The 20,294-nt window shown below is 46.3% G+C and overlaps 1 protein-coding gene across 6 annotated transcripts in view; it reads left to right on the top strand.

Annotated features, from left to right (window-relative positions):
• Positions 1-20,294, top strand: part of ROR2 (receptor tyrosine kinase like orphan receptor 2) — a 198,388-nt gene that overhangs the window by 161,840 nt on the left and 16,254 nt on the right. For all 6 annotated transcript variants that reach the window (XR_006710413.1, XM_045469810.1, XM_045469807.1 and 3 more), the window contains 2 exons: positions 7,073-7,360; positions 8,220-8,250. Coding sequence is in view for 5 of the 6 variants with exons in the window: in XM_045469810.1 (XP_045325766.1) it covers positions 7,073-7,360; positions 8,220-8,250 (319 nt within the window). In the remaining variant the exon portion in view is untranslated. The remainder of the gene's footprint in view (positions 1-7,072; positions 7,361-8,219; positions 8,251-20,294) is intronic.

Below are 20,294 nucleotides of genomic sequence, written 5' to 3'. Positions count from 1 at the left end.
GCCCAGCTAGGGCTCAAACTCCTGGGCCGTGAGATCATGACCTGAGCCAAAGCCGGTCGCTTAACTGACAGAGCCACCCAGGAACCCCATCTCAGGACACATTCTTAAGATGGAGAGTGAAACAGCCCTATTTCAGATTCATCAGGTTGGCAAACGTTTTTTGGCCCCTAAACACAAATGTTGACATAGTTGAAGGGGAAACAATTCGATTGACGTTGATGGTGAACGCGGGTGGTTTCGGGCACCCTTGAGACTTACATAAATTTGAGATTTCAAAGCCCCGTGACATCACTCTTGCATCCGGGTGGACACTTTCAAGGAATTCTTGTATGTGTGCACAATGAGACGTGTGTACAGGTGGTGATTAAGCCCTAACAAAAATGTGGGAACAGTTTACTGCCCTGCATTTGAGAAAAGGATAAAGACACTATGGTTGGTTTGTACAGTGAAATATTACACAGTCATTAAAGTGAATGAGCATCAACAAAAATAAATCCCAAGCTGACTTTGAACGGGGAAAAAAAACTAACAAAGTGATCTTTCAGGGAACATTTCTAAAAATATGAAACAGTAGAAATGTGCATTGGCCTGGTGCATAACCAGTTTTCAAGAAACAGGGAAATGTGGGTTTTAGATGCATTCTAGAATGTGTAGGTTTTTTTTAACAGTGTTCTAAATCAAATATGGCAAAATGTTAGCATAAATGTTAATGTTGTGTACACAGGTATCTATTGTATTCATATTTGTAGTTTTGTGTGTTTGTACCATTTCAGTATTTAAAATTGTTAAATTAAAAAGAACTAATATTGGGGGGTGCCTGGGTGGCTCAGTCAGTTAAGCATCTGACTCTTGGTTTCAGCTTAGGTCACGATCTCATGGGTTCATGAGTTCGAGCCCCAAGTCGGGTCCCGTGATGACAGCATGGAGCTTGCTTGGGATTCTCTCTCTCTCCCTCTCTCTCTACCCCTCCCTCGGGTGTGCTCTCTCTCTTTCGCTCTCCTTCTCCCTCAAAATAAATAAGGTTTAAAAAATTATTTTAAAAAATAATATTGAGCAAAACAACTAGGCAAAAGGAGATGTGAGTGGTATGAATTTTGAAAGCAAAAAGGCCACACTATTGCTATTTGAAGACGAAGAGATTTGCATGGAAAAGATTTGCACGGACAGCCGACTCAGAAACTGTTAGAACTAGTAAGATAGTTCAGTAAAGGGGCAAGATAAAAGCAAAATATACACAGTGGACAGAAGAGAAAGATGCCCCTGGAACCTGTGACGTGTTGTTACTTTTCACGGTGCAGGGATTTGCAGATGGGATTAAGTTAAGGATTTTGAGATGGGAAATGATCCTGGATGATCCAGGTGATTATACTCGCAGAGGTCCTGAGAAAGGCAGGCCGGCCGGTGACCATTACTAGTTGGAGATGTGGTGATGGGGGCAGAGGTGGGGCTAAACGCAAGGGAAGTGCCACGAGCCAGGGCATGTGTCGCCTCCAGACGCTGCAAAAGCAAGGACAGAGACTCCCAGAGCCTGCAGAAGGAACAAAGCCCTGTCACTACCTGGATGTTAGGACTTCTGACTTCCAGAACTGTGAAACAATAAATTGGCGCTGGTTTACCCCACTAAGTCTGTGCTAACTTGTTACAGCAGCGGTGGGAAGTCGATGTAGAAATCTAGGAGTTGTCCTCCACGCCTTCTTAACCCACTAAGCCTCCTTTAAACTACTTAGATAGAAATGAAAACAATTCACACCCCAGTGCCAAGAATTACAGGTTACCTAAAAAACTACCTAAAAATACACGTGAAGGTCTGTAGGAAGAAAATGACAAAGAGATGTCCTAAATGAGTGAGAAGGCCCGAGACTGAGACATAGAGCATGCTTTCTCCCTATTGTCTAGAGGGCGGCTTTATACAAATCATCTCTAAATGCAGCGCTTTTCTACATCAACACCCCAGGCTTGAAATCAAACTTACCACGGTGATTCTAAATTGAATCTGGACAAGAAGTAGCCATGAAGTTGAGAAACATGCCCCCCAAAAGTCACATTTTGTTATTCTTGATGTCAAAACTTACTAACTTATTTCAGTTACCGTAATTTAACCATTATGTGACTCTGCCATAGCATCAGGCCAAGATCGGTGCTGTGGGGAGCAAGGTTAGAAACGAATAGAGGCTGTTTTAGATGGGGCGGCCAGGGGAACACCGTCCGTGGACATGACCTTTTGGCAGAGACTTGATCCTGGAGAAACAGCAGAGATCTGGGGACAGGGTGTTCTGGTTGACTGCAAGATGAGGGACTAGCTGGGTGTGTTTCCGGAAGAGTAAAGGACCCCCCCCTCCCCCGCTTCCAGTGGAGGAAGAGTATGGGAAGGTTAGAGAAAATTCCAGAAGCATCGATACCACGGATATCAGCTGTTCACCATGACGTCTTAATTTCTTCCCAAAGGCTGTTTTAGGCACTCACCTAGGGAGGGTACTATGAGTTTAGTAAGTTACCATGGTATCTACCTATGGTTTTGGTCTCTCTAAGCTTCTGGTAGAGACAGATATAAGACCCATGTCAAGGCAAGGGTGCCGTCCGTGGAGATTCTGCCCTGTCCGTTCCCAGCTAGATGAGGCTTTCGTATGCCTTTGCATCCAGAACCTCCAGGGGTTGGTGCTGGACATACAGACATGTTCTTTCCAGTCCTGATGCTCTCCTCCAACAATGCTTCATCTTGGGGTTGTCTCTGGTCTGTGCTGACTTTGTTCTTGGATGGGTTTGGTTCATCCCAAGAGAAACCATAGCTTCTCTTTGTCCTCTGCATTTGTAAGCAGGTGTCCCTGGTCCTGACTACACACTTAGAACTTTTGACGAATGCCATTGTCCAGACCCTTCCTGGGTCCTGGTTACCGTGGGTCTTCTTGTAAGCTCCCAGGTGGCTCCAGTGTGAAGACAGAGCTGAGCTCCCTGGTTTAGATGGTGGAGGGTCAAGAAGAATTGGTTGAGAACTCCACATGCGGGCTGGATCACTGCACCGGATTCTCCTTTGCTGTCTGCAAACTGAGGAGGGTGTGGCTTCAGGGGTGAGTGTTCATCTGTTTCCAGTGAAGGGGATCTGGAAAAATCGGACACCTCAGGCCCAGAAGAAATCAGTGGCGGCCTCACCCCAGGATTCCAGCAAATCTGAGGGTGGTTGCTGGCACCTGGGGAAGGATGCTTTCGACAGAGTCGCCCCTCCCCCACACCTGACATTTCCATCAACCCCACCGTACCCCCCACTTTTACCTGGTTTGTCCGACCTGGTCTCACCTTCCCCGTCCCTCCTCAGGAGCATTTGCTGACCCAGGACCACACTTGTGGTGTCGTGCGACCATCAGCACACTTCCGTTCCAAACATTTTTAGCACCCCATGGGGAGACCCCATACCCGTTAAGAGTCACTCTCTGTAAGTTCCCCATCCCCAGCCTCTGGCAAGCATTCGTCTGCTTTCTGCTTCTATAGGTTCACCTGATCTGAATATTTCATAGAAACAGACAGAGCCAAGAGTGCTTGAGTGGTTAAGTCAATGGCGTAAGGTGTTTGCTTCCAGCACATACGCGTCTCTTCAGGCCACGTTAGCTATTATGGCTGAAGCATCTAAAAAGGAAATACTGGCACCATCTCTGAATTAAGCCTTGTTCTGACTCCGGTAGATGGTTTCACGGCACCTTGCCGGATGGGGTGGGGTTACACCCCGCTCTCCATGTCCTTGCACGGGGCAGGAGAGGCAGGAGTTCATGTTCCCTACTCTGACTTCTCAGAAAGGAGCCTTCTTGGGGAACACCGAAAGACTAATTGTCAATCAACAGTGCAGGAGAAGCTATTGGTGGGCAGGGTGAAGAATTATTCCATGTTTCCGCACCTATTCGATGGAACAAAAAGATATTCTGGAGAAGCAGATACTGGGTCTGTTGGTGGTAATTGTGCAGCAATTACCAGCTGGCTTCTCCTCAAGTCTCCGCGGTGGTTCAAAAGGAACGATCCCCTTGACCTTCCTCTCTGACGTCTTCCCCCACTTCCGTCCCTTTCTAGATGAATGTATCCGTGTGGAAGAAGATCCTCCTGTATCTTTCAGGAGACGCAGCCCCGGCTGGTGGAGCTGTCCCAGGTGGATGTGTGCGAACGTCCTAACAGTGGAGGGAGGCCGTGGGAGAAGTACCATCAACCTGATTCCCCTAGAGGGAGGAGATGAGAGCCAGTCGTGACCATCATGTCCCGGCCCCCAGATCCCCAGGGCCTGCTCCTTGTAGATGTTTTTGCTGATCAGCCCAGAGACGCCAATGCTCCCGTTCTACCCGAATACAGACCCGTTGCCCGTGCCTGCTGGGAAGCTGCGGTTTGTCACCGGGCTTTGGAGAAACTGTCATCAGTTTCTCCCATCAGGGGAGATGGGAGTCCAGCTCGCGCCCACAAGAGAGCATTGTGATTTTAATGTGTCATTTGCTATCTCCCATTCTGGCTTGATGACCACTTTATATGCCCTCCTGGTGCATTCATGTTAGGCAAACCTTGACGAAGCATTTGAATATCAAGCAACTTGGAAGTTTCCTTCCTATGAAACCCCCCGATTAAGCTGGGCTCTGGCCAGAACACCGTGACGTGGTGTCTTTATCCTAATCAGGGCGGTCCAGATTGTGTCGAAGTGACCGCTGCAGACTGTCAGATCGCATCGGGTTTAGTGTCCAAAGACTCAGGGTCTAAGGTGGGAGCCGCGGGAACCAGGGTTCCCCCAGCCCAGCTTGTGCAGTTGCATTTATGAAGAGTGTACGTCCAGAATGCCACCCTGCTTGGTCCGGCCTGTCTTTTCAGGGGGTTGTTCCACATTCCAGCTTTGTGTCCCTCCACGAGAATTCTCACCTGCAACTTACTTGAGTGCACTGAGGAAAGGGTTGGCTAGGAGAGAATCAAGGTAGAAGCTAAGGATGTGGTTAATGATGATTACTGCTGGGGCGCCTGGGTGGCACAGTCGGTTAAGCGTCCGACTTCAGCCAGGTCACGATCTCGCGGTCCGTGAGATCGAGCCCTGCGTCAGGCTCTGGGCTGATGGCTCAGAGCCTGGAGCCTGTTTCCGATTCTGTGTCTCCCTCTCTCTCTGCCCCTCCCCCGTTCATGCTCTGTCTCTCTCTGTCCCAAAAATAAATAAACGTTGAAAAAAAATGATGATTACTGCTAATTAGTGACACCTTTACAAACAGCTATGCATCCACTCTCCCTTGTGAAGTAAGACCATCCCTTCGTCTTAAAACCCACAGCCTCCCCACCCCCTGCTGCCCCCTGCCACACAACATCTAGGGGCCACCATCCATCCTGTGAAATGTACCCCAAGGGCCCACTAGAAATCCTGTCATTTGCCATCCAATCAAGGCAGTCCTAACAGATTTGTGCCGTCTTTCAGTCTTTCAAACTCACTGCTTAAAAAAAGCGTAGGAACCCAAAGATTCAGAACGTGAATGTATTTTGTGGTCATTTTCAGAGTGCTCAGTTATATTCCTTTGGTCTGAAGCGAGTTCATCTCATGATTGACCGTCTTGTCTGTCGAGCCTTAGTTGTTTTTTTTTTTTTTTTTTTACGCGTTGATGGAATTTAGCAGCGCACGTCCATCTCGAGTAATCTCTCAGTTCTTGACCCACACCAGGCATGTACACGCGCACACACACACACACACACACACACACACACACACACCTCTGCCATCTGTTTCACTTCCTGTTGTTCACCAGCTGAGAATCCCGTCCCTGGATGGGTTGAGCCCAACTGTCCAGCCCCACTCGTGCTGCACCCCAGGCACTGTCAGGCCTGCTCTCGCTCCCGCGTGGGGCTGTGCCCGGGTCCCCTGCTCCTGCCCGGGGTGCCGTGGGACAGAGCCTTCGGCAGCACTCGGCCTAGACACCTTTGTTCTGTCCCGGCCAGGGATTAGCTCATTTTTCAGCGTGTGTCTGTTTTGTGACGGATTTTTCCTCATCGAGGCTTTGAGGTGCTGTGGCCGGAAGGGGGGATGGCCTTTCCGAGTGCGAATTACATCACGAGTCCCTGAGGTTGGATTAAGATCTAGGGTTTGCAGAGAGAAACACGGCTGGTCTTCATTTTCGGGTTCCATATTTTCGAGTTCACCCACTGCCTAACGTGTACGTGTAACCCCAAATCAGTACTCCTGGTGCACTGGGGGCATTTAGGCGTGCCCAGAGCCATGAACACTTAGAGTTGCCCGATGCACACGTTCCTAGCTGAGGCCCAAGAAGGCGACACCCGTCTAATTGTCCCAGCTTATACTGTAAACAAGGGTACTTTTTGGGGTCTGTATAGTCTTTTTTTCCCCTGTACTTCTGTGCTTTGTTTTGGTGATTTCGCAGCTTAGTTTTTTTAAACGTTTATTCATTTTAAGAGACAGAGAGAGAGAGAGAGAGAGAGAGAGAGTGCAAGTAGGGGAGGGGCAGAGATGGAGGGAGCCACAGAATCCGAAGCAGGCTCCAGGCTCTGAGCTGTCAGCACAGAGCCTGACGTGTGGCTCGAACCCATGAACTGTGAGATCATGACCCGAGCCGAAACAGGACGCTCAACCGACTGAGCCACCCAGGCGCCCTGGTGATTTTGCAGTTCAAAATCCCCCCGGGGACAGTGCTGAAGGGCGGCCTAGCGTTCCTAAACACCAGAAGGCTGTGTTGTGCCTCGTGGTAGGAAACCACGTGTTAGATAAGCTTCTTTCAGGCATGAGTTAACAGCAGCGTCAGCCGTGGGCTCGATGTCAGTGAATCAACAATACGTGTTAATAAGGCGTCTTTCAGCGGAAACACACAGAAAATGAGGTTATGCCGTGATTGATGAAAATACTGCGACCAGAGGCCCGAAGGAACCTGACGCTGTATTTCCCTGGGAGCGGTGGTTCAGTGTTTGCTGATGCATGTCTCTCAGAACATTCTAGAATGTAATCCTAGACGTCCGTGACAGGAACGGACTGTATCCATGAGAGAAAATGGAAGGCTTCCTCGCAGGCAGCCCTTCCTTCCAGCCCTCGCTCAGCTTTGCTGTTTTGTGACCGCTCTCTCCCCTGCAGGCTACTTTCTGAATTTTCTGGAGCCGGTGAACAACATCACCATAGTGCAAGGCCAGACGGCCATCCTGCACTGCAAGGTGGCCGGAAACCCGCCCCCCACCGTGCGGTGGCTGAAGAACGATGCCCCGGTCGTGCAGGAGCCGAGGCGCGTCATCATCCGCAAGACGGAGTACGGTTCTCGGCTGCGCATCCAAGATCTGGACACGACAGACACGGGCTATTACCAGTGCGTGGCCACCAACGGGGTGAAGACCGTTACCGCCACCGGCGTCCTGTTCGTGCGGCTCGGTGAGTCGGGGCGGCCCAGGCGTGTGCTTATCAGCCAGCAGCGCTCCCAGCCACGGAACGGGAGATTACTTTGCAGCCTGAAACCGAGCACGCACGAGCCAACAGAGAGGAAATCCATAAAACCATTTCCCCGGGGCCTTTCCCATTGTGCACGAGGTCCCGGCTTAACCTGTTAGCCATTTACTAGCCATAAAGGAAAACAGACACAGATGGAATGGTCTGTAAACCTGGAGTGCAGAAAATAACCCCAGACACAAAGGTGAGCTTCGAGGCGTAGGGGGAAGGCCGAGCGCCGGGTGGGGGAGGCCGGCCTCGCGCGCCGAGACGGGGACACGGACACCCGCAGAAGCCCGGGCCCGGCTGAGAGGCAGAACCCAGAGCGGAGCGCATTGATGGTTGCACACACTTGTGCCCGTCAGAGGTGGCGGGGAAATCACACGACCGGAGGGGACGCTTCCTCTCTCATCCCAGTTGTGAGATGGTCCCACGGTGCCCCAGCCCTGTCATACAGGCTCCAGACCATCTGGGCCCCTGTTAGTAACCAGATCTTGTGAGTCAAGGTTGGATGAGCTGAGAGAGAGAGAGAGAGAGAGGGAAGACAGCGAAAATCCCAAAAATCCCTCTAGACGTTTCTGCACACACAGAGAGCGTCTCTTCCATATTTTGTGGTTTTTCATCGTCCCTGCCGTATAATCTTGGGCAGCAGCAAAGCCCGGGGCCCGAGGACGGCTCACCACAAATGAGTGCATTGGGCTGTGGCTGCCTTTACCATTGGCTGGTTTGGAAAAAAGTTTTATTCCAAATTATAAAGCATTAATAGCCTATCTTTTTTTTTTTTTTTTTTTTTTTTCCTTTTTAGGTCCAACACACAGCCCAAATCATAACTTTCAGTAAGTATCTGTTTTCCTCGAACCATTTTCTCATTCCCTGAGGGTTTCCGTTATGTAAGAATCCGGGTTCTGTAATCCAACAAGCACATGTCTTTGCCGAATTTGCTGGACTCTGGCTGGACTTCACACAAGGATGGTGACGTGCTGGCCTCGGGCCGGAACACTTCTGTTTTCCGTGGCTCAGGGTGAGGGAGGAATGTCTCAGAGCAACGGTTGCTCGTTCCTTTCCGTGACCGTGACCCTACAAGGCTGGAGGGCGTGTGTGGGAGTACAGGACAGGTTGCTGGGGCCACCCAGGACCCGGGCGTCCCGAGCACATTGGGAAACGGGGAGGCCGTTCCCACGGAAATCCCAGCACCGCCCCCAACCACGTCACCTGCTGTGGTGTTTGATGCGTGTGGCCATCGTCCGGGGCACAGCTGTGAGTCTTTGGAGATAATGTCTGTGATTTCAAAGTGGACTTATTTTTTTATACTTGTAAACTTTATATAAACATTATATAACGCAAACAGACACTATTGGGAAATAAGATACAAAATATAATTTATATGTAATCATAATGTAATTCTTAAACATGTAAATATCAACTATAGTCACATTTTATATAAAAATTTCAGCAATATTTTTGCATTTATTTTTTTCTCATTTTTTTTTTTAATTTTTTTTTTTAATTTTTTTTTTCAACGTTTTATTTATTTATTTTTTGGGACAGAGAGAGACAGAGCATGAACGGGGGAGGGGCAGAGAGAGAGGGAGACACAGAATCGGAAACAGGCTCCAGGCTCTGAGCCATCAGCCCAGAGCCCGACGCGGGGCTCGAACTCACGGACCGCGAGATCGTGACCTGGCTGAAGTCAGACGCTTAACCGACTGCGCCACCCAGGCGCCCCATTTTTTTCTCATTTTTAATTAAGGATCCATTTTAACTAAGGATCCATTTAATGAAGGATCAACCATTCAGGCCATTCTGGTCCAGTGAAAGTTTCCCCGGCCCACCCCCAGCCCTGCCCCCAGGATCATCTCTCCCACTGGGTGGGTGCCAGATAAGGCCTCTCTGAGCGTTTAGCACACGCGTGTATCTGGAGAGTGGCTTCCTCTGGCTGCCGTGCACTTTTTTACCTAAAGGATATTACACTGGACATGTTTGATCCCCAGGACGTCAGTATATTTTAAACTTCCCGGGTTGTCCTTCTCCCTCTCTCTGTCCCGGGAGAAGCGTGTGATATTCCCACAGTGATGAGAATTTCCCTTGACTCACATCCACCGCGGCCTCCCTGTGTGAGTCCCGAGGCTGGCTGGTGTTTCTCTGGGGGACATTCTGAAGTGTAGACACGCAGGGGCACAGGATCACCTTTGATCGGTGATCTTGCCGAGTAGGTGTGCGCGGGTTCCTTCCCTGCCACGAAGGGAGGACCCGTTTCTCCCTAACTTCCAAGGTGATTCCCATAAATCTCTTCGTTGTTGCTACTTTGAAGGAGGAAGACTGCTATCGACCACTTATTTTCCCTGCCACCAATGACGTTTGCTCGCTGTTTCTGGACACTCATGTTTCCACTCTGTCACCTGTCTCCTTGTCTTTGGCCACTGCCCTCACATTGTTCCTTCGTGATTTTTAGTTGATCACATAGAAATTAAAATTTTTCTGTCACTTACCAGTAGTCACCAGTAATTTTAAGGTGTTTGTATCAGGTCTTAAAGAACACCCCAATTTCCTTGAAGAATTCCGATGGTGTTTTTGATTGGAATTACAATGAACTGTAGGATAAAGTTGGTGGAAATTAACATCTAAATTGAACTGTTGTGTCAAGGACCATTTTCTTCATGCTTTGAGATGCTCTTTTCTTCCCTGACATTGTATTAGGAAAAATTTCAAGCATATGGAAAAGCAGAAAGGATCTGACGATGAACATGGGATCCATATACCCACCAACCAGACCCTGCCGTTTACATACACTTCACTGTGCTAACCTTATCACCCGTCTCTCCATCATCAATCCAACTTATTTGTTTAATGTGTTTCATGACCAGTTATAGGTATTTGTGTATCTGTACGTAAATATTGCAGCGGGGAAATCATTGACAAGAGTTCAGTGACTGTGTCCTAGTCTTGTTTCTTCTTTTGGAGTTAAAACTTATGGGGCGCCTCGGTGGCTCAGTCGGTTAAACGTCCGACTTCAGCTCTCGGTTTGTGAGTTCGAGCCCCGTGTCAGGCTCTGTGCTGACGGCTCAGAACCTGGAGCCTGCTTCAGATTCTGTGTCTCCCCTCTCTCTCTCTCTGACCCTTCCCCACTCACACTCTGTCTCTGTCTGTCTCTCTCTTGAGAATAAATAGACATTAAAAAAAAAAACTTACATACAATGAAACACGCAGATCTTAAGTATCCCATTAATAAGGTCCAGCAAATGCCAAAAAATCTCTGTGGTGCAAACCCCATGCCAGGCACAGAACATTCCTATCACTCTAGAAAGTTCCATCATGCAGCTTCTTAGGCAACTCACTTCCTCCTCGGGCAACCACTGTTCTGTTTTGTTTTGTTTTGTTTTTTTCTTTTTTCTACCATGGACTTGTTTTATGTGTTCTGGAACTTCATAGAAATGAAATCCTACAGCACATAGCCACTTAAGGCTGGCTTCTTTCACTTAGCATAACGTTTTTGAGATTTATTTGTGCTGTGCCTGTATCAATAGACCACTGTGCTTTTTTGCTGAAGAATGTTCCCCAGTATAACCATACCGGTTGGTTTACCCACTCTTCTGTTGATGGATGCCTACGTAGTTTGCATCTTTTGACTGTTTGGAGAAAGGTCCTAAGGATATTCTCATCCACGTTTTGGTGGACATACATTTTAATTTGTGTTAGGTGAATACCTGGGAAGAGTGTGGCTCACAGGGTATTTGTGTGCTGAGTTTTGTAAGAAATACCAGACTTCTCCTTACAAGAAGAGAAAGACACATCAGAACTCTCTCTGCCGTGTGAGGACACAACGACAAGGCGGCCATCTGCAAGCCAGGGGCTGAAGAGGCCAGCACTTTGATACTGAACGTGTCAGCCTCCAGAACTATGAGAAGTCAGGTTACCCCATCTGGGCCATTTGTCACAGCAGCCTAAGCTGACACATACATCCGCCTTATTCCCGGACCGTGTCTTTTAGATCTCCTGGCCATTGTCTTTTTATTCTTCCATCCGGACTTTTGTCAGTTTGTGTTTTATTAGAGTTGCATAGAAATCCAGTTTTTGCCGTTACTTTTTCAGACACAGAGGTGACTGTGTAGTTTCTCTCCTTTGAACATACTATGTTGCATAGTAGAACTCCTTGAGTTGGGAGCTTTACAGTTCGGGCCCGAAATCCCTCGGTCGGGGGGAGTTATTCTTTCAGGAGGCTGCTGAATTGATCTGCTGCGTTGTGGTGGCAGATGACCTTCTGTAATCGGGCACCTGGTGGTCGGGGGTACCCACGCTTGACCATGATCACGGGTCTCTAGACTAACCTCCATCTCCTTGTGGCATCTCTGAAGTTAACCAAAACCAGGACAGAAAGAGGGGGAAATCAGTGGGCTTAAGCCAGATGTGTCCACACGTCCTCCATTTTCGTCCCTGGAGTGTCACCTGCTCTTCCCACCTGTGACTCCTCTCTTGGGCCATTTCCCGAGGCTCTTTCCTTGTTGGACAAGCGGGGTGCTGGGGCCTCCAAATGGGGAGCTGAGCGGTGAGTAATAGCGGAGCCTTGGCCGATCCCCGAGTGCCGCGGGTCAGCGTTGGGACGTGCTGCTGTCCGGAAACACGAGCAGGGACGGCCGCAGTGACTCCCATCCAAGGTCACGCCCCCAGCTGCTGCCTGCACGCACCCACACGCCCAGACTCTGGCGGTTCGCTGGACAGCGGTTCATGTGTGTCGGGGGAGGTAGAGGGATTTACTACCGTTAAAACATTGCTCTTCCTTTCATCTTTTTGGAGGGAGGGTGTGGAGGGTGTGTATATGGGGAACAAAGCCTTTCAGAACAGGCTGTTAGCCCACAGACGCAGGTTCAAAGACAGGGTTATTATAGCTTACTCAGGTAGCAGCCTGGGGAACGTGAGGGGATTAATGCAACACTTGCGTGTCTCACGTTTCATATGTGGGTTTCATTTTTATCTGCTCTCTTAAAAAGTGGCTCGTGTTCATGACTACAGACCCGTATGCACACCACGGGGTAGCCCGGTGGCATGGCCGCACGGTGGCGGGGTGGCCCCCGAAACCTGCACGTGAGAGCTTCCGTGTTTCCTGCGTTGCTGTCCCGGGCCGAGTTCATGGGCCACAAAGTGTGTGCATGCATAATGGGCTTCAACAAACACTGCTTAATGGAAGATGTGTTGTTGTTCTGGACAAATACCATTTACGTTCGTTATTGGCCCCTTGGAAACCGTCTTCCTTGGGGCTGCGTCCTGAGCCCCTTTATTTTCTTACTTCGCAAACTGCAGGTGACTCTGAGGCTTCGGCTACTCACCACCCAAATGCTCGTGGCCCTGGAATCTCTACTTCTAGGCCCCCAACCTCAGCCATGGGCATCTCCAGGCGGGTGACTCAGAGGCACCCCACGGTTGGCGTGTCTAAACAGAACTCGGCTGTCTGCTCCCTCCAATTGCTTCCACTGGTATTTTTAGGGAACTGTCATAACCGAGTTCAAACTTTATCCTAATTACGGGAAAATAGCACTATGAAAAAAACACAAAACCTGAGACTGCCAAGCCAGTGATTAAAAATGACTTCAGGAGAAACCAAGCTGCCTTAACCGTTGGTAAGTAAACTAGCTCAGGCAGAAGGCTGACGCAGAGCATTTGATGTTAAAGCCATTAAACCACCGACCTAATCAAACTGAGTTGTTGGGAGGAGAGAAGCCAGCCTGATTTGTTGTTTTTTTTTTTTTCTCCGTGACTTCTCATTAACGATAGGTTCCATTTCTTGGAAAACGTAACTCCCGGAATCCCACAGCGCGGAACTTGAATAAAAGATAGAAAGGTAGTTCATTTTAAGAGTGGACGATGTGGGTAACAAGTGACTGAAGAGATCATCGTGGGTAAAGTAGTTAGAGAACACGCACACTCTCCTTCATTCAGACCACGCAGGCGACACAGGCGAAGATGTTTGCGCTTTAGCAGCAACGAGAGTATTAGCACTGGACGTGTAGTAACACATGTAATGCTCCCACTTAGTCTTTTGTTTTCGCTTAAGCCCATGCATTGGCTGGTATGCCCTATGATGCGTGGATGAATGCTTTTTACACACCGACCTCCGAAGTCATCCAAGGAAATACCAACCTTCCAAGGTTTGCCCGGGAGGGGCCAGCCCCGTGAACACAGTAGAGGAGAATTACACTTAACTTCTCGGTAAACCGGTAACGCCAGAGCCGCCGTTTCTCCGCCTCTGGACGCCACGTGTGATCCTGGCCTTAGAGATGGCCATGGCAGAAGTGAGTATTTCTAAGAGGTGCTGCAGACTTGAGTTTGTATGACATGAATTTGGGTGTTGGGCGTGCTCGTTTGGATCATGCGGACGCTTTTGCCACATCTAATACGACGTCAGTATAATTGGAGGCTAGGAGCATTTCGTCTTGGATTCAGAAATATAAAACACAGTGTTGCATTTTTAAGGAAATCATTCATTCTTTTAACAGATTTATATTGAGGGCCTAGGATGTGCCAGGCCTTACTCAAGGTGTTGGGGATACGACAATGAAGGAAACAGACAAACACTAAAAATTCCTGCCATGGGGTGCTTACATCCTCTGGGGAGACCCTTGGTTCTGGCTTCTTTCATGGAATGTAATATCCGAATGATTGTTCCTGTGGTTTATTCCTGTTTATTGGTGATAACTATTCTGTTTTATGAAGATACTACAGTACGTTTATTCACCTATTGATGGAAGTTTGGGTTCCACTTCGGGGCAGTTACAGTTAAGGCTGCTATGAACGTTCGTGTTCGAGTATTTTTGTGAGCATGTTTTCATCTCTCTAGAATGCATCCTGGCCGTGCGATTACTGGGTCAGATGATAATGTGTACCTAAGTCATAAGGAATCGCCAGACTCTTCCCCAGAGTGGTCTTCCCATTTTCACACTGCCACCAGCAGTGTGTGAACGTTCCAATTATTCCACATCCATGCTGACGTGTGGCCTCGTACGATTTTAGCCATTCATCATCTTGTGTTGTGATGATTCACGGTGGTTTAACTTATATTTTCCCATCACCAAAAGTGGGCCGTCTTTTCAGGCCACACTTTTGTGAGTGTCTGTTAGGCTTTTGTCCAGTTTTACTGTGGTATCTTCCTAATTAGGTATAGGAGTTCTTTATATATTCTGTATATGATTCCTTTGTCAAATATGTAAAATGTCTTCTCCCAGTCTGTGGTTTGCTTTTTTATTTTTGTAGTGCTGTCTTTTGATGAGCAGGAAGATTTAATTCTGGTAAGTCTGTCATTTTTTTTTTCTTTTATGCGTCTTGTCTGAGAAATCTTTGCCTTTCCTTGTCTCAATACTATAAAGACATTCTCCGGTGTTTTCTTCTATAAATGCTATAGTTTTAGCTTTTATGGTTAGGTCTGTGATCTATCTCAAAAGCCATTTTTGTGTACATTAAGAGTTATGGGTTCAGGTTTATTTTTCCGTACAAATATCCAGTTCTTCCAGTATTGTTTTTGAAACGATTGTATGGTCCTCCTCAAATGCCTTAGTGCCTTCATTGAAAATCAGTTGACCACAGGTGAGCGTCTATTTTGAGATTCTGTATCGCGTCCTATTGCCCTGTCCTTATATCTCAACATGACATTGTCTCGATAGTTACAACGCGGTAAATCATACAATCAGATGGTGTAAATGCACCCTCATTCTTCCTCTCTTTCATGATTGTTGTGGCCATTCTAGTACCTTTGCATTTGCAAGTAAATTCTAGAATCAGTTCATCAATTTCTACAAAAGTCTGTGCTGGGATTTTTTTTTTAACTTTTCATTTTGAAATTACTTCAAATGTACAGAAAAGTTCCACGAAGAGTAATACGTAGTCCCAGATCTCTTTCCCCAGGCTTATCCCTTCTCATTTGATTTATCACTTGCCCGTGCATGTTTGTAAGTGTTACTTTTCCTGGGCCAGTTGAGAAGTGGTTGCATTCATCACACCCTTTTCCCCTTAATACTTCTGTGCGTATTCCCTAAGATCAACCGTATTTCCTTACAGAACAGCAGCTTCAAATTCAGGGTGTATGTCAGATTGCCATCACTCTCCAGTTGCCTTCATGGCCTCAGTGATTCTGTGGAGACCCCCTCCCTGGGACAGAATGCCCTCCGTATTGCTTTAGTGAGGAACAGTTCCTCAGCCTTTCACGACATCGAAATGTTTGACACGTGTAAGGCAGTTATTGTACAGAACGCCCCTGGATTGGGATTTGGCTGATGTTTATGATGTTATGACTATGATGTTAGATTCTGGCCATGCATTTTTTTACTGAAAAGCAGATCAAGTGATGTTTCCTTTTCAGGGTCTTGTATCTGGAGGTACATGATGTCAGTCTGCCCCTTACTGGTGCTGTTAATTGTGCCCACTTGGTTCTTTTCTTTTTTAAAAAAAAATTCTCATTAGAGTTATTTTTCACTGCATAAGTGAAACTAATTTGTAAGAAAATCCTGCTAGGATTTCGATGGGTGGGATTGCACGTTGGGAGAATGGACTCCTTAAAGCCATTGAATGGTCCACCCTGTGAATAGGGTAGATATTTCTATTTCTGTCCCTTTTCTTTCTCTCTACAGTGTTTTGAAGTTTTAAGTGTGGAGGTCTTCCGTGTATCTTATTAGGTTTTACTCCTAAGTATCTTACCATTTTGAAGTGTATAATCCAATGGTGTTAAGTACATTCACACTCTTACGTGGCTGTCTGTCCTCACCATCCATTTTCAGAACTTTTTCGTCTTTCCAAACTGAAACTCTGTATCCATTAAACAATGACTTCCCATTTTCCCTTCCCGCTAATTCTTAGCAACCACAATTCTACTTTCTGTCTCTATGAATCTGACTACTCTCTTCTGTGCTTTTAACATGATTGTAAATGACATTTTAAAAAACTTTCATTTGCTAATTGTTAAGTATAGGAAAACGATTGTATATTGATTTAGTCCTACGGTTTTACTAAATCTGTACTAGTTTTAGTAATTTAATTTTTTTTTTTTTAATGTTTAGTTATCTTTGAGAGAGAGAGAGAGTACAGGTGGGGGAGAGGTAGAGAGAGAGAGGGAGACACAGAATCCGAAGCAGGCTCCAGACTCTGAGCTGTCAGCACAGAGCCCGATGTGGGGCTCAAACCCACGAACTGCGAGATCATGACCTGAGCCAAAGTTGGACGCTTAACCCACTGAGCCACCCAGGCGCCCCTATTTTTAGTAGTTTAAAAATATATTCCTCACAGGGGCACCTGGGTGGCTCAGTCGGTTGGGCGTCTCACTTCGGCTCAGGTCATGATCTCGCAATTCGTGGGTTCGAGCCCCGCATCGGGCTCTGTGCTGAGAGCTCAGAGCCTGGAGCCTGCTTCGGATTCTGTGTCTCCCTCTCTCTCTCTGCCCCTTCCCCGCTTGTGCGCTCTCTCTCTCTCTCTAAAAAATGAATAAACGTTATATAAAAATTTAAAAAATATATATATGTATACATATTACTTAGCATCTCCTATGTAAATTACGATATCAGCTGTGAGTGAAAGCAGTTTTATTTCTTTCTAATCTGTAAGTCATTTATCCAAATACCATTTACGTGTCTGTTTATCAGTGGATGGATGGATTGATTATCTCCTGATCATAATGGTTAAGATTTCCACAGCAATTTGGATAGAATTGGTAAGAACAGACAGGTTTGTCTTTTTTGATGTCTGTGGGGAAAGTGTTCTGTATTTCACCATTAAGTAGCATATTCACTGTAGGCTCCTGATAGACGCCCTTTTTATTAGATTACGAAAGCAACTGTTGAGACTTTGGGTAATGAACGAGGGTTGACTTTTGTCAACTGCCCTTTCCCTATCAACCGAGATTATCACATGGTTTCCCTCTTTGTCTCTGTGCTTTTGGTGACTGGTTTTTAAGTGTTGAAATAACCTTGTATTCTTGGTTAGCGCAGTTCGTTCATTACCCAAGTCTCTGTTATCAAAAAGAAAATAAATAAAATATAAAAAATAAAAAACTTTGCTGGGTCCAATTTGTTTTGGTTTTGTGAAGCATGGTGCCCATTTGGTCAAGGGCATTTTGGTCTATAACGTCCTTGGGCATCCTTGTCAGGCATTAGTATCATTTTACCTTGTAAAGTAAATTAGGAAGTATCTTCCTCCTTTATGTTCTGAACGAGTTTGTGTAAAATTGCCGTTTCTTTCTTTTTTTTTTTAATTTTTTTTTTCAACGTTTATTTTTTTTTATTTTGGGGACAGAGAGAGACAGAGCATGAACGGGGGAGGGGCAGAGAGAGAGGGAGACACAGAATCGGAAACAGGCTCCAGGCTCTGAGCCATCAGCCCAGAGCCTGACGCGGGGCTCGAACTCACGGACCGCGAGATCGTGACCTGGCTGAAGTCGGACGCCTAACCGACTGCGCCACCCAGGCGCCCCCCGTTTCTTTCTTAAATGTTTAACAGAAGTTACCAGTTTCTATTGTTTGGGGCTGGGGTTTTAATCTTGGGGAGGTTTTTTAATTATAATTTCAAATTTCCTTAAGACATTTAGGTCTATTCTGAGTTTTTATTTCCGTTTCCATTAATTTTAGTGTATTGTGTTTTTCAAGGAGTTTGCCATATTTTTCTAAGTTATTGGATCTGTGTTCACATATTTGTTCATAATATTTCTTATTATCTTTTAACATCTGTAGCGTCTTTAGTGATGCCCCCCTTTAGCAATCATGATGTCGGTAATGTGTGTTTTTCTCTTTTTCTTGATCAGTTTTTCTAGGTATGAGCAATTCCGTTACTTTGTTTGGAGAACCATCTTTTGGCTTTATTGATTTTTCTATTGTTTCTTTTCTATCTTGTTAATTTCTGCTCTCATCGTTAGTATTTTCTAGTTACTTCAGGCTTAACGTGGTATTCTTTTTCCAACTTGTTAAGATGCAAAAGCTTGTCTAAGCATTTAAAGCTATAAATTTCTCTTTAATTACTGTTTTAGCTGCATTTCACAATTTTTAGTAGCCTGTTTTCATTTTTCATATTTTATATTTTCATATTTCATTTAAAATCCCATTTAATTTTCCTGGGTTCCTGGGTGGCTCAGTCAGTTAAGCATCCCAATTCTTGATGTTGGCTCAGATCAAGGTTTCATGGAACCATGAGATTGAGCCCAGCATCTGCACAGAGCCTGGATGGGATTCTGTCTCTCTCTCTCTCGGCCCCTCCCCCTCTCGTTCTCTCTCTCTAAATAAATAAACAAATAAATAAACAAACTTTAAAAAATAAAATAAAATACCATTTAATTTTTCTTGTATTTTATTTTTTGAGCCCAAGGATTATTTAGAAATGGGCTCTTCAATTTTAAAATATTTGCAGAGTTTCTAAATAGCTTCTTGTTACTGAGTTCTAATTTAACTCAACGTGATCTGAGATTTGTGGCTCCAGTTCTATTAACTTTATTGTGATTGATTTTACGGCAAGAATATGGTCGGTCTGGGTGAATGTGTCGTGCGCACTGAAGCACCCATGCTGTCTCATTGAGTATATTGTTCTCCAAACGTCCATTAGGTCAAGGGGGGTGGCCAGCGTTTCCACCGTTGTTTCTTCACTGATTTTTTGTCTAGTTTGATTAACTACTGACAGACAGGTGTTAATATTTCAACTATAATTGTGCATTTTTCTGTTTTGTCCTCTAGTCCTGTCAATTCTCGTTTATGTTTTGTTGTGTTGTTTTAGATGTTTATTTTGGGAGCCAGAGCGAGTGGGAGACAGAGAGAGAGAGAAAGAAAAAGCATGATCAGGGGAGGTGCAGAGAGAGAGAGAGAGAGAGAGAGAGAGAATCCCCAGCAGGCTCCACAGTGTCAGCAAAGGGCCCCACGCGGGACTTGATCTTATGAACCATGAGATCATGACCTGAGCCGAAATCAAGAGTCAGACGCTTGACCGACTGAGCCCCCCAGGCATCCCTTGCTCATATATTTTGAAGCTCTGAAATTAGATGTATTCGTATTTACATCTTTTTGGTTAACAGACCCTTCTGTTTGAAAGATGTTTCTGCTGAGTGTCTAATTGCAGGTTCACGATTTATTTTCTGTGCTGGTGCATGGAAGCTGTCACCCTGTTTTGTGTTGTTTCCGATGAGGGGCCAGCCATTATTTGTCGTGTTGCTCTGCCTCTATTTATCTTCGGTTTTGCGCAGGTTGACTGTGATGTGAGCAGGTGTGATTTCCTCGGTGTTATCCCGCTCGCTCTTCCCTGACATTGCTTAGTCTGTTACTGTTTTTTTAATCAGCTCTGGAAAAATGTTGGGGATTATTTCTTCAAACCTTTTTCCTGACCCCTTGCATCTGTCTTCTCCTGGGGCTTGATGGCACATCAGTTAGACCCATTGTATTTGCCCACAGCTCACTGAGGCTCTGGTTATTGTTTGTAAATCTTTTGGTCTGTCTCTGTTTCAGGTTGGAATTTTTTTTAAGTTTCTTTATTTATTCTGAGAGAAAGAGTGTGGGTAAGGGCAGAGAGGGAGGGAGAGAGAGAGAGAGAGACAGAGACAGAGAGAGAATCCCCAAGCAGGCTCTGCACTGTCAGCACTGAGCCCGATATGGGGCTCGAACTCACGAGCTCTGAGATCATGACCTGAGCCGCAGTCAGGCGCTCAACCGACTGAGCCACCCAGGCGCCCCAAGTGTCCGTGTCTTCTGAAACTACCTGTATCTTCATTACACTTTGTTCCTTGCACTGTTTACCGCACTTAGAGCTCCTTAAAGCCCTGGTCTGCCAAGTCTAACATCTGGATCGTCCTTGGGTTTGTTTCTCTTGACCCTGGGTTATAAGCTTTCCTGTTTCTCCACGTGTTTGGTAATTTTTCTTTGTATACCAGACATTG

The sequence above is a fragment of the Leopardus geoffroyi genome, chromosome D4, assembly GCF_018350155.1.
Source record: "Leopardus geoffroyi isolate Oge1 chromosome D4, O.geoffroyi_Oge1_pat1.0, whole genome shotgun sequence".
NCBI lineage: Eukaryota > Metazoa > Chordata > Mammalia > Carnivora > Felidae > Leopardus > Leopardus geoffroyi.
Note: the sequence above shows the minus strand (reverse complement) of the source record. Positions and strands in the feature narration are given on the sequence as shown.